Genomic DNA, 14,011 nt, shown 5'->3' with positions numbered 1-14,011 from the left:
AAATCACACTCCTTCCTACACTTCATTGTGTAGTCTTGTGGGTGATTGGTGCTTTGAATAAGTTTGTCGTTTTGTTGTGACATCTGTGCAAAGGGAGTAGCTGGAAGCAGCTGCAGGAGCAACATGCAATACTTGCCAAACTGCATTCACATGAATTTTTAAATTCAGGAATAACTAGTGCCGGTGAGCATTTTCAATCCATAGGACTGTATCTGCCAAGCTTACATCTGCACTAGTTAGTTCTTTTCCTTGCTGATAACATGCAGCCCAGGAGTTGTTTGTTCTTCTTGTCCTTTGATTTGCACCTGTTTAGTGCTACAAGCTGGAAACATCTGATACCCCACGGAAAAACAAACAATGGAATAGACAAAAGGGACATTCTTGACACAACTTCTTTGTCCCAGCTAGTTGAACTAGTTAGTTGTTATTATGCAAGGGACTGGCCCTTTTGACTTACTGGGAGCATTCCCAGTGGGCCACTGCCCTAGGGAACCACTGGCAGCCCACAGCAGGCTAAGCCAAGTGGCCCTGTGGTACTAGTGAAGGCACAGGGTCTCCTCTGATTGGACACAGGCCATGACAGTGATGGCAGCAATCATAGGCTTACCCACTCTCCCTCCCTGCATAGGCCAGTCATGTGCACTATGCTGAGATGTACTTGCAGACATCCAAGGCCAATGTGATTACAAACAAAGGGATGCTGTAGCAATGCTATTTATTACAGACTGTCCAAACTGCAGTGTTGTCCACACTGGCTTTCTAGTGTGAAAGCTCTTCTTGAACTTTTCTAAGGTTAATCAGCAAAGCAAGTGACTTTTTTTAAATTACTGCTCCTTGGTCAAGTAAATGCAAAAGCCCTTTCTCTCTATTGTTCTTCTTTGGGCCTGACATCTAAGGCACTGGAGCTGCAGGACAGGCAGAAGGAAGCTAGAGGCTCTATTTATGTGGCCTACACATGCATGGTACAGTCATGGGCTGTACCTCTTCAAGATGTACAAGGGGACAGTTGCATTTGGAATGTGCCCATTTGAAAACATCCTGCAAATTAAAAGAAAACAAGAGTGCATCAGAGTGAAAGATTCTAGCTTGTGGCATGTGTAGACCAGGGCCGAAGTTTCCTTTTATGGCTTTTATGTCAAGACACTGAAATGTTTCATACATACAGCTGTCAACTGGAACTAAGCAGCAAATGAATCTCCCCTGTTATCCTCCCACCCCACCCCTTCCCCATTAGGCTGCATATGAGAATAAGCTCAGCATTTCCAGATAGACAATGTACTGACAAGGAAACAGCTTTGACAGATTAGGTACCTTTGGGGTTTCCTGTCTTCCTGTTTCCAAGCCTATTATAATTTAGTTGTCTTAGTGACATCTGCATTTGTAGCTTCTCTCTGTTTGCCACATTTGCTATCATGTAATCTACAAGACTTAATAATATTTCCTGTCATTACAGTTTGAGTACACAATTTCTTTTGGGTTCCCATAAAACTTAATCTCTCTGGATATGTAATTGTACAGAGGAATGAAGTCTGGGTGAACCAATGGATCATTGGTGTAGTCAGCAGCAATTCCCTTGACTGTGGTGGTACTTTTTCCAGCTGTCACAGAAATTGCTGCTGGCTGTACCTGCTATCTTCAAGTTCACACATTATGTAGCTCTGCATCAGCATCTATGCAAGGTTATATGGAACTAACCACATGCAGGAAAATATTTGTGCACACAACCTCTAACTTGTTTCAGTTCAGTACTACATCATAATTTTCAGAAAAGATCTAAGTTCACAATACTACTTGTGAACATTTAAATGAAGTTTAAAAATACCTGAGGCAGTTTTATTTTTTAAATAAATACTATTAGATTCTCAGCCCAATTCAACACAGCTACCCAGTTATGGGCAAACTGTTAGAGGTGTCCCCCCTCCAAAAAACACAAGATGCTATGCAGCACAGAGGTTGCAATGAAGAGGAGGACTTGGAAGAAATTGTTTTCCATTTTCCATGAACATGATCTCTCTTAATGCAGTGTTATATTGTTCATGGAACAGGGTGGGAGGGGAATTCCTTCCAAAACTGTCTCATCATGGCAACTTGTATGCCACATGATATACTGTTCTGGAAGGTTCCCCAGTCCTTAGCAGTAGCATTTGAGAGTGCAGACCAACGCTCCCTCTAAGCTGTGGAGTCTTGTGAGCAAAAATTCTACTTTGTGAGCTACTGGCATTAAAGTTGCGAGCAAGCACTTTGGCTACTGCATAAATTAGTTTGCTCTGGAGCCATCCTTCCTGAGCCAAGACAAAAATGCATGAGTGGAGGCTAAAAAACTGTGAGCTAGCTCACACTAACTCAGCTTAGAGGGAACACTGGTGCAGACTGCTGTTGGGAAAGGGAAAATCTGATGGAAATCACTTCTGTCAAGTTGTGATACTGATGTCCAACTTGCTATCTTTCAGGGTCTTTTTAGAGCCTAAACTAATTGATCTAAATCAGGGAATGGTCTGAATAAATTTGATATAGCTCAATATTTAGAAGTAAGCATGAGTCTAGTAGCACCTTAAGGACTAACAACATTTGTGGCAGGGTATGAGCTTTTGTGAGTCACTGCTCACTTCTTTAGATACCCTGTTCATACCCTGGCACAAATTTTGTTAGTCTTTAAGATGCTGTTGGACTCTTGCTCTTTTCTACTGCTACAGACAGACTAACATGGTGGCTACCTATCAGACATCTATATCCATGGAAATAAGCATGTCTGGGACTTATTTGTTCGCTGCCTTCCTTCCCAAAGGGGTTCTAAAGCAGCTGACATCATTCTCCTCTCCTACATTTTACCCAGCACCTCAGCGAGAGTTTGTCAGGGAATCTAATGTATGCTGTTATGAGCTCTTGCCAGAGAGGATGGTATAATAAGGAAATCCGTGTTGCATTGGCTTGATGAGCCATTACAACCGGAGCTGGGAAAGCACCTCAGAGCTGTGCATCAGTTTTGGTTTCTCAGCCTCAATGTCCATAAAAGTTGTTCTACTGTTTACCAAACAATACTGCCCTCTTATCTTGCAGCAGTGGACTTGCTTGACAAGATGTTGCAGCTGGATGTGGAAAGGCGTCCCACAGCCACGCAAGCTCTGGCCCACCCATATTTTGACCGGTTCAGAGATATTGAGGAAGAGACAGAAGCACAACACTCCTATGATGATTCTCTGGAGGGTGAAAAGCTTACAATAAATGAATGGAAAAGTAAGTTTGACCGGATAGCTTTGCATAAAGACTGCCAGAATCAGACTCTCCTTTGCTGCAGATAAAGCACACAGCTAAGAGTGAAGGAGTTGCCCCAGGGAAAGGCAGGTACTTTTCTAATGAATGCAGAAAGCCAGACTTGAGAATTCACAACCTGCATTGGGCTCATTCCTATAATTACCAGCAGCATGGGCCAGGAGTTTCAATGAATGAGCTTGCTAAAATTTGTTACACAAGACGTCTCCACTGACTTGTTTGTGACAAGCACAAACCTGGCTTCATCCTGCCTTGTAGTACAGAATCAACCCCCATTTTGCCCAGGTATTTACATTCAGACATCATGGCAAACTGGAATTTAATTCCAAAAACAGGAAAACTTCAACCGTGCTCTGCATTGGGGGGGGGGGGGAGAGTGAAAGTCAGCACAGCAGCTAGCCAGGGCTGGACCTTTCATGAACAAACAGACGTTTGCCACAATGTTTGACTGCAGCCTTAGTCTTTAAGGTGCCACAAGAATCCTTTTTTGTTTTTACTGCAACAGACTAAAATGGCTATCTCTGGAATGTACCATATTGCTTTGTTTTGATTTCCACTATCATTGGCTCCCATGTTTCACAACACACCTTTTGCTCTTTCCACTTATCTTGGAAATCTATTTTTGTTTATTGCCTTCCCCAAAGCACACACACACACACACACACACACCCGGCATCAACCACTACATCTTTGGCACCAATTGCATTTTCTTTCCTTGTTTCAGACTTCTTAGAAAACTGGTATGAGATTATAGTCTAAATTAGTTTGTATGCCAAATAAGCCCAATGCCTTCATTTGTACAAATTTTGCAAATGCCCTTGTCTAAATTCTGCTTAATTACTTTGGAAGTACTTGAGAATCAGACTTAAATGAATGTCTCCCCCCACCCCCCCAGCTTTTATAGAAACAGAATTCTTAGATGCATAATTCTATAGTTTCAGGGTTTTTGAAAGGGTATGAACCATAAAAGGGTTGACATCCATCTGACCTTTTGTTATATTCACTTTCTCTTTGGAATCCTTCAATGTCATGTTATAACATCACACACTAATTAAAAGCTAAAGCCTCATGTCATTTGTTTCTCTTTCAAGGGCATACTTTCAGTGAAATACTTTCATTCAGCCCAATTGTAAGGAAAGACTCCAAAAGAAGAAGTGGTATGACGTTGTAGGCTTGGGCATGTCCAGTGTGAGACACCCTTTGCATGAATGAATGTTAATCGGTGTCTTGAACCCAGCAAGCAACAGATATTCACTAACATGAAAAGGTCTACAATGTGGGGAACGCAAGGACACTGAGCACATAGAGTTCAACCTTCACGTGAAAGCCAGAACTGTACCAGGAACATCTTTCAATGCCAGTAATGAATATGCTTCTCATTAAAGCCCTTTGTGATAGAACTGCGGCCTCCTGGCTACTTCCTTCTGTATATATCTCGTAGCTGATTCTCTACCTGTTTAAAAAAGCTCTGATGCAGCTTCCAGTCTTCTCCAGCCTTCTTGGGACCAAAAAACAGGAAGATTATGATTCTTGCAGGTTAAAAGGCATAATGCATGAAATATTTGTAGGAATAAAATAAAATGTAATAAGAAAGCAACAATTTTACTTACAGAGTCCCAAAGAACAGGGGCAAAATCTTGCAGACTTTAAAGTGTCTTTGATTTTGGATCACTCAGTATTCATGCATCTGGCCACTCTTAAAAACAGAATATGTTTTTAAAGTGCAGATATGCAAGTGGTTTATTTATTCAGAAGTATTCTAGAAGTGCCCCAAAAGAAAATACTTTGCAAGTGTGAACTATGGTATGGCTATTCTAGATTGTATGTGGGCATAGTTTATGGCTTTATAAGACAGGCCAAAAAGTGGATCTGATCATATACAATGGCACTTGTTGCTAGTTCAATATTGAAAATTCTTTCATCGCCCCAGGGTGGGGGAGAGGGAATGTTGTGCTAGCAAAGTAACTCAGCACAGTAGAACTTTACCATGAAAGGCTTTTATCAATCATATGCAGAGAGGAAAAGGACACAGAAGGTAAAGATAGGGGAGTGGCAAAATCCCACTCAGTTCTATGTGCATCAGCAGGACTTGGGGGATCCATTTCACACTCATGCGACAGCCTCATAAATATGAGAACCAAGCATCAATCAGGCCTTAGCATGCAGACTAGAAACAGGATGACAACTAGCTCCCACATGTGCAGAGGCTGACAGAAAACCAGCATTTTATAGGCAACTGTTGGATTAGTATGGCAATCATCCACAGTAAATGGGGGGGGGAGTATCTCATTTTCTCCACAATGGGGATCAAAAGCAGCTGACATCTTTTGCTTCACCTCCATTTTATCATCACAACAACCCTGTGAGGTACATTAGGCTGAGAATGTGTGACTGGCCTGAGGTCAATCAGTGAACTCCACGGCAGAATAGGAATCTGAACTTGCATCTCCGGATCCTAGTCTGCAGGTCTACCCACTACACCACACTGGCTTTCATAGGGTGGCTGCAGTTGAACAGTAGCAAGTGGCCAGGCCTTGGTGAGTCATGTAAGTCGCATGGTAGCAAGTTGCCTGGTGGCTGCTGCTGGGCCCGTCCCTGATAAGTCCTCCCTCAAAGGACAAAAGGGCCTTGTTACCTACCTTCTGGTGACAGAAACCTAGGCTTGAAGTCTGGCAATACTGCTGTAGTTGTCTAAGCAATGGCCACTGAGAGCATTTGTTTCTTAAAAGCTACAGGTGCTGTTTCTATCATTTTGGAGGGTTTTAATCCCCCAATTTTTATTTTTAGATTTCAGATTTTGCACACTTGAGACTTTTATCAGGTTTGTAAAAACTCTCTCTTGTCTGTCCATGGCCTCTGTCTTTGGATTTAAGTTCCACAGATGGGGCCGTGTTAAGAATTAGATATACTGATAATAAATACTTTTAAAGAAAAAATAAGCTGAATGATTATGGATGACAGATACTTGTAAAGGAAAAAAGAATGATTACAGCCATTAAAATGTCCATTAGCAACTTTGTTCAGCTGTTATATATTTGGAACATGTTCTAACCTTGGGATTGTGAAGGAAAAAAATCAAAATAAATGCAAACAGAGGCAGTGGAGAACTGAACAGATGACATAACTCCCTTTAACTTGTTTCTTCTGATGAAAACAGAGGGTAAGGCTTGTAGCATCATGAATTCTAATGAGTCATAAACAAACCAAAAGAAGGTTTCAAAGTCCAAAGTCATGTCAGAGCAATTTGCATAGTATCCAAATTACATACACTGCTTATGCAAACTGTGTGTCCTAAGTTAACATACCTAATTTTCATAACTTCTTAGCACTTCATCCCTTTCTTTGACATTACAAGCAGCAAAGAAACAGGAAAGGAAAGTCTTGCTTCACAAGATCTGGTTGCTGCCAAAAGCAAGAGGCTTCTCACGGCATTTGAAGTGGTTGTTGTCCAAAAAGTAGCTGGCCAGCCTGTGGCACAGCTCAGAAGGAATACCCAAGCCAAAGGAAGATGCATTTAGCCCAGAAAATCTACAACAACCAATGGAAGATGCATTTAGAAAGCCTTGCCTGTAGATAGAAAGTGGACAAAACATGCCAGAGCAGACTAGAATTCTCCTGTCCCTGGTTTTGAGCATGGTAGTCCTAAACCTTCATGGGTTGGCAACATTTTGGGCTTCATTAGTTGCCACAGATGCTTCATGAACAGATTACAACATTTCAGGTAAGAAAATTGTAGGAATCCCAGCCACCATGCATCAGGATATAATTCAGCTGAAGTACCTTCCCATAGCCTCAGACAAGAGATGGTCACAGAGTTGGGTACTACTCTAATCCACCTTCTTCCCCCTACTTCTACTCCCTTCTGTGCTGGGAACCAAAGCTTGTCCATCCTCCTTGGCCTCCTCCGTGAAGCCTTTTGAAGGCCCTAGCCAGATCCCAGTGGTCTTGCTCTAGCCAGAAGCCTTACAGGGGTGTGGCCCAGCCTATGAAGAACCAATAGCTTCTCCTGAGCCATTTCTTGTTACTCCCTTTCAGCACACTCAGGTAAAGCTTCTGAATAGTTGATTGTCAGACAGCTGGCTGTCAAAGGCCCAGCTGTCAGTGACTCCCAAGTTCTTAAAGGACAAGCTGCCTTTGATCAGTTGGCTTGTATGCAGCTCTTTAAGGTGCATCAATCACCGCACTGAGCCTGGTGGATGCCAGGCTTCACATTGTGGGGAGCTGTGATGGAGGGAGCATGGTGCTGTCTCCCCCTCCCCCCCAAAAAACCAATGCAGCAGTAGAGAAAGTCCATTTGTGGTTGTACTGTAGCAAGGCAGAGCTGAGCAAACCCTTTGGAATAAAAGAAAGCTGTGTCCTTTTGATTAACATATAAGTTTGGTCTCCGATAGGTCCATGAATTTTACACCTTTAAATATATGGACTTCTATAAACCGCATGTGTAACCCTGAGTACACTAGAGGGAGTTAAAGGGTTGGTGTAATGTATTGGCACAGTTACATGAATCACCTCATTAGACACCCATGTTAAGCTTCGAGCCAAGCCAGGGCTCCTCTGACCGAACTTCCTATTGGTCGCTTTGTAACAGCGACCAATCAGAACTGAACTGTTCCCCTGCGAGGGAAAGCTTCTCATTGGTCTTTAACCAAGCAATCTTATTGGTTGTTATTTGTAAATAGGCGTGGCTACATTAGCCCGGTTATGTTTAAAAGGAGCATAAGCTCCCACTGTTTTCTGTTCTGGTTTCTTACTGAGTTGAGTGCTTGTTCGTTACTTCCAATAAAGCTGAATCACTTGCTGAATCACTCTAAGAGTCCTTTGTTAGCGCGATCTAACAATTGGCGACGAGGATGGGATGTTAGAGCAGGTAGGCAGCCCTGCGGACATCCACACTTCGGACTCGGAAGAAAGCGAGCAGAGCACAGCAGCCGATCCGGCGGAGGCGCCACCAGCTCCGGTGCCCAAGTCTCCCACGATGGCTGGAAGCCAGAAGTTCGAGTGCTTCGAACCCTCCTCAGAAGACTGGGACTCCTACCTGTCCAGGTTCGAGTTCCATCTGGAGACCCACGACATCACCGATGAGGCGAAGAAACGAGCATGCCTCCTGAGTTCCTGCGGGAAGGGGACCTTCGACATAGCCAGGTCGTTGGTGGCCCCAACTGATATAAAGACTGTCACCTACGCTGACATCACGGAGAAGCTTAAGGCTCACTATTCTCCACAACCGTCGGAGATCGCCTGCCGGCACGCTTTTTACAAGCGGAACCAGGCCGGAGGCGAGACCATCGCAGATTTCGTGGCGGCCCTTCGCAAAGCCGCACGGCCATGTAATTTCCACAACGTGGAGGAAGCCCTCAGAGACCGTCTCGTCTGCGGTCTCAAAGATGAAAGGCTGCAACAGAGGCTGTTCGCCCGCACCACCCTGACCTGGGCAGTGGCCTACGAAGAGGCCGTGGCCGCGGAAGCAGCGGAGAAGTCCACGAAGGAGGTCCGCCAGCGGGTGGCAGAGCCCAGTATACACGCTCAACGAGACAGCGAGGGCGAAGACGCGGATGATGACGTCAACGCGGTTCGAGGCAAGCGGACCCCAGCGAAGACTACCAACGTCAAGCCTTGCTCCGGTTGTGGCGGGAAGCACCAGCGCGGCTCCTGTTGGGCTCGTGATGTCGACTGCAGAGCGTGTGGGCGGCGTGGTCATCTGGCCAGAGTCTGCAGATCAGCGAAGAAGGATCCCTCAACTAACAACCGGTCAGCGCAGAGGGGCACTCCAGTCAGCACCCAAGGCAAGACCCGTTCCTCAGCATCGGAAGCAAGCTGCCAGTTGACGGCGACCTTGTCGAGCGCATCGGCCGTAAATCGCACCAGCAGCCAGGGCAAGATCACCGTGACTCCACTCCTCGACGGCCGACCCTGTACAATGGAGGTGGACTCAGGATCGTCCGTGACGGTGATTTCTGCCGCGTCCTGGCGCCAGTTGTTCCCGAACCGAAGCCGGCGGCGGCTCCAGCCTGCGGGAACCAGAGTGTCCGACTTCCAGGGCAACCGAATTCCCTTGGCCGGACGGGACTCTGTTACTGTTGAGTATAAGGGGAAATGTGTTAAACTGTCATTCCTGATTGCAGAGGGAGACCGGGTTAACCTGCTAGGGTTAGATTGGTTTGAGCCATTGGGCATCGGTATTTCTGGGATTAACAGGATGTCTGAAAATAAATGGGGCATGCTGTACGACCTGTTCCCTGATGTATTTGCCGAAGGGTTGGGAAGGTACAAGGGCCCCCCGGTTGCGTTTGACTTAGATCCGTCAGTCAAACCTATTAGGTTGAAGTATCGGAAAGTACCTGTGTCTCTCAAACATAAGGTGGAAAAAGAGATTGACAAACTAGTTGAGCAAGGGGTTTTAGAGCCAGTACCATACAGCAAATGGGAGACCCCGATCGTAACCCCTGTCAAATCAGATGGGTCCATACGACTATGCGCCGATTACAAATGTACGATTAACAAGGCGCTGCAGCAACATTCGTACCCGGTCCCGGTAATAAGCCACATTTTGGCTTCCCTGGGGGGTGGCAAGATTTTCGCCAAATTTGACCTGGCCCAGGCATACCAGCAGTTGCCTGTCACCCCGGAGGCTGCCGAGGCCCAAACAATTGTAACCCACCAAGGGGCTTTTAAAGTGAACAGGCTGCAATTCGGGGTCAACGTAGCACCTGGGATTTTTCAGGGCCTCATGGAACGTCTACTAAGGGGGGTACCTGGCACAGTGCCCTATTTTGACGACGTGCTGATTGCGGGCGGGTCTGAACAGGAACTACTGGACCGGGTTAAAGAGGTCCTCAGGCGTTTTCAAAATGCCGGCCTCAGAGTTAAGCGCTCAAAATGCACGCTCGGGGTGGAAAGTGTGGACTTCCTGGGGTTTCGCATTGACGCAGAGGGAGTCCACCCCACGGATGAGAAGGTATCTGCAATCCAAAACGCCCCCAGGCCGGTGAGTAAGAAGGAGCTCCAATCCTTTTTAGGACTCCTGAATTTTTATCATGCGTTTTTACCGCATAAGGCATCAGTGGCGGCCCCTTTGCACGCGCTTTTGCACAAGGAGGCAAAATGGAAGTGGGGGCAGGCCGAGGAAAAGGCTTTTGTGGGAGTCAAGGAGCTGCTGACATCTAATGCCGTACTCACGCATTATGATGAACACAAGCTCCTGGTGTTAGCTGCTGACGCTTCACCGTTTGGAGTAGGCGCAGTTTTAAGCCATCTGATGCCTGATGGGAGCGAAGCGCCTATCGCTTTTTATTCTAGATCACTATCTGCGGCAGAGCGGAACTATGCCCAGATAGACAAGGAGGGTCTGGCGTTGGTAGCGGCTGTCAAAAAGTTCCATGATTTTATTTTTGGCAGACGATTTTTGCTGGTCACTGACCACAAGCCGCTACTGGGGATTTTTGCGCCCGATAAGCAATTGCCAAACATCATGTCCCCACGCATGCTTAGATGGGCGATATTTTTGCAGGCTTATGATTTTGACTTAGAGCACCGGCCTGGGAAAGCGATTGGGCATGCGGATGCCCTCAGCCGGTGCCCGGTGCCGGACATTGGCGCAGACCCTGCCCCCGCCTGTGAGGTCTTGGCAATTGAGGAGCTTCCTCGACCCCCGGTATCATCCAGGGACATTGCAGCACACACGGCCAAGGATAGCGTGCTGTCCCGAGTATTAAACTGGGTTTGGAGGGGGTGGCCGGTTGGAAGCGTTGAACCGGAGTTCGGCCCTTACAAAAGCCGTCAAAATGAACTATCCATTTCTAAGGGCTGTGTATTATGGGGGAACAGGGTGGTGGTTCCTGACAAACTCAGGACGAGAGTGTTAGAGTCGCTGCACGAGGGTCACCCCGGTATGGTACACACCAAAGCGTTGGCCAGAGGGTATGTCTGGTGGCCGGGGCTGGACAAAGAGATCGAAGAATGGGTACGAGGGTGTCCCAAATGCCAGCAAGTCAGACCCGATCCCCCACAAGCTACACCCCAAGGCTGGGAGTCATCTGGTAAACCCTGGGCCAGATTGCATATAGATTTTGCTGGCCCTCTCCAAGGGCAAATGTTCCTAATTGTGGTGGACGCTATGTCCAAATGGCTGGAGGTCGTGCATATGAAATCGACCACATCACTTGCTGTGATCCATGCGCTCCGCCGACTTTTTGCCACCCACGGGTTGCCTGACGTCATCGTCAGTGACAACGGGCCTCAATTTGTTTCTGAGGAGTTCAGATACTTCCTCACGAATAATGGCATCCGCCAAATGACTTCGGCCCCTTTCCATCCGGCATCTAATGGCCAAGCCGAACGGATGGTCAGAACGGCCAAAGAGGCCCTGAGTAAAATGGACGAGGGAGACTGGAGCCAGAGGCTGGGCTCCTTTCTTTTGCTGCAGCACACCACCCCCTGTAGTGCTACAGGCCGTAGTCCGGCCGAATTGTTAATGGGGCGGAGACTCACGACCCGTTTGAACCGTATGCACCCAGACTTATCAGAAGATCAGTCCGAGCGTACCACTGCGCAACCGAAGGTGCGCATGTTTGAGAAAGGGGACAAGGTTTTCGCACGAAATTATGCAAACGGGCACTTGTGGCTTCCTGGGGTTATATCCGACTCTGTGGGTACTCGAATGTATGTGGTGCAGTTAGCTGACGGTCGAATATGGCGGCGCCCCCTAGATCAGTTAAGGAGACGTTGGGCTAAGGACAGCGCTGACTCTCCGACGGCTGATCCCCCTGATGTTGACTGGAGACCCCCAGAGCAGGCGGTGAGTACCGAAAGGCCCGGTACTGTCCCCGAGTCAGGGCAGACCCCTGAGTGCGGGGCTGAAACCCCAGCAGAGTTGGTGCCTGAACCAGGCTGTGTTGAACCCCACACGGGCTCGCAGCCTTGTATGCCCATGGAGCCTGCACCGCTCCGCAGGTCCCAGCGCTCGCGGCAAATGCCGACCTATCTCAAGGACTACGATTGTAGTACGGTATCTTTGAACAGTTAATGTACAACGGCACGTTTTACATGTATGTAAATAATAAAAACGAATGGGATGATGGCTTAACTTAGGGGGGAGGAATTGTAATGTATTGGCACAGTTACATGAATCACCTCATTAGACACCCATGTTAAGCTTCGAGCCAAGCCAGGGCTCCTCTGACCGAACTTCCTATTGGTCGCTTTGTAACAGCGACCAATCAGAACTGAACTGTTCCCCTGCGAGGGAAAGCTTCTCATTGGTCTTTAACCAAGCAATCTTATTGGTTGTTATTTGTAAATAGGCGTGGCTACATTAGCCCGGTTATGTTTAAAAGGAGCATAAGCTCCCACTGTTTTCTGTTCTGGTTTCTTACTGAGTTGAGTGCTTGTTCGTTACTTCCAATAAAGCTGAATCACTTGCTGAATCACTCTAAGAGTCCTTTGTTAGCGCGATCTAACAGTTGGGGTGTTCCTTATAAGGAAAAAAAAGGCGCAATTCCCCCTGAGGGACTGGAGGACCTGAAGCTGCAGGGAGAAGCATTTCCTTTCTATGAAACTGTATATTAATATCTTAGGAATACCAGAAACTCCTGTAAAGGACATCCCAACACAGAGCACAGCTACAAGTTGGTGCATCTTCAAGGGACTGGCTAGACACAAGTCAGAAAGAATGAGACCCTGGTCTGCTCAAATACAACAGGCCTGAATGTTGTTGGATATGCTTAATTATTGTTCCAAATATGATCTCTTTTGAAGTTGGTTTATTGTTATTTTCATAAATGCAGGTGTCACAAGGTGGGCATCACACTATCATAGACGTGAACTCTCTCAGTTCTTTAATTTAAAAAATATTTATTTTATATTGCTCCTCATCCTATTAAGCAACATTTTAAATGTTATATCTAAAACAATTAGGCTGTAAGGATGCACATATGATCGTAGTCCAAAATGCCCTTCTTACAAATAAGGGTCAGATGCAGAGGGACAATGCTAATCTGCACTCCTTCAAAAGCTTGGGCTCTGGGCTGCCTGGCAAACTGAGGGGAAATCAGAATGTTGCTTCCACTGTTCCCTCTAAGCTGAGTTAGTGTGAGCTAGCTCACAGTTTTTTAGCCTCCGGCTCACACATTTTTATCTTAGCTCAGTAAGGAGGGCTCCAGAGCAAACTAATTTATGCAGCAGCCAAATTACTTGCTCACAATTTTATTGCCAGTAGCTCACAAAGTAGAATTTTTGCTCACAGGACTTCACAGCTTAGAGGGAACATTGGTTGCTTCCCTGCCCCTATATGCCTCACGATAGGCTGTGCACATGCCCCAGTCCTCTTTGGCCTCTCATGTTACATGTGGGTCTCTCCTGCTTGGAAGACACCTTGCCATCACCATAGCAACTAGCTCACAGCTTCCTTCTTCTGGCCCTGCTCTTCTGCATGTCCGCTGCCCTGTTGCCAGTATGACTTAAACAGTTGCAGCCCTCCAATACTGCCAGGTGCCTGAGATGGCCCCCAGCCACAGGCATTAAATTGCACCAACATTTGAGTTCCAGCACCAGCCAAGTAACTCTTAGGATTCCACACCAAATTATGTGCTGGCAAAAGTTTCTAAGCTTGTACACCAGCCAAGGCAGACTTATCAGCCTCAAAACACTAAGACTGATCATGCTGTTCTGCTGTGTCCTTGTGCCCAAATGCTCTGACAGTAGGGCACCAGCTATTAAGGCTGAGCAGTTAATATATTAATCCCTT

The 14,011-nt window shown here is 46.5% G+C and overlaps 1 protein-coding gene across 1 annotated transcript in view; it reads left to right on the top strand.

Moving 5' to 3' along the window:
• MAPK13 (mitogen-activated protein kinase 13) overlaps positions 1–4,758 on the top strand; it is a 14,283-nt gene extending 9,525 nt beyond the window's left edge. Inside the window, exons 8-9 of the mRNA XM_015421555.1 lie at positions 3,058–3,234; positions 4,362–4,758. Of these exons, the coding sequence (XP_015277041.1) occupies positions 3,058–3,234; positions 4,362–4,441 (257 nt within the window). The 3' untranslated portion in view covers positions 4,442–4,758. The remainder of the gene's footprint in view (positions 1–3,057; positions 3,235–4,361) is intronic.
• The last annotated feature ends 9,253 nt before the right edge of the window (positions 4,759–14,011 follow it).

This window comes from Gekko japonicus, unplaced genomic scaffold (assembly GCF_001447785.1).
Source record: "Gekko japonicus isolate JY-2015 unplaced genomic scaffold, Gekko_japonicus_V1.1 scaffold1371, whole genome shotgun sequence".
In the NCBI taxonomy this organism is placed as follows: Eukaryota; Metazoa; Chordata; class Lepidosauria; order Squamata; family Gekkonidae; genus Gekko; species Gekko japonicus.
This window is presented reverse-complemented; position numbering and strand designations above follow the sequence as displayed.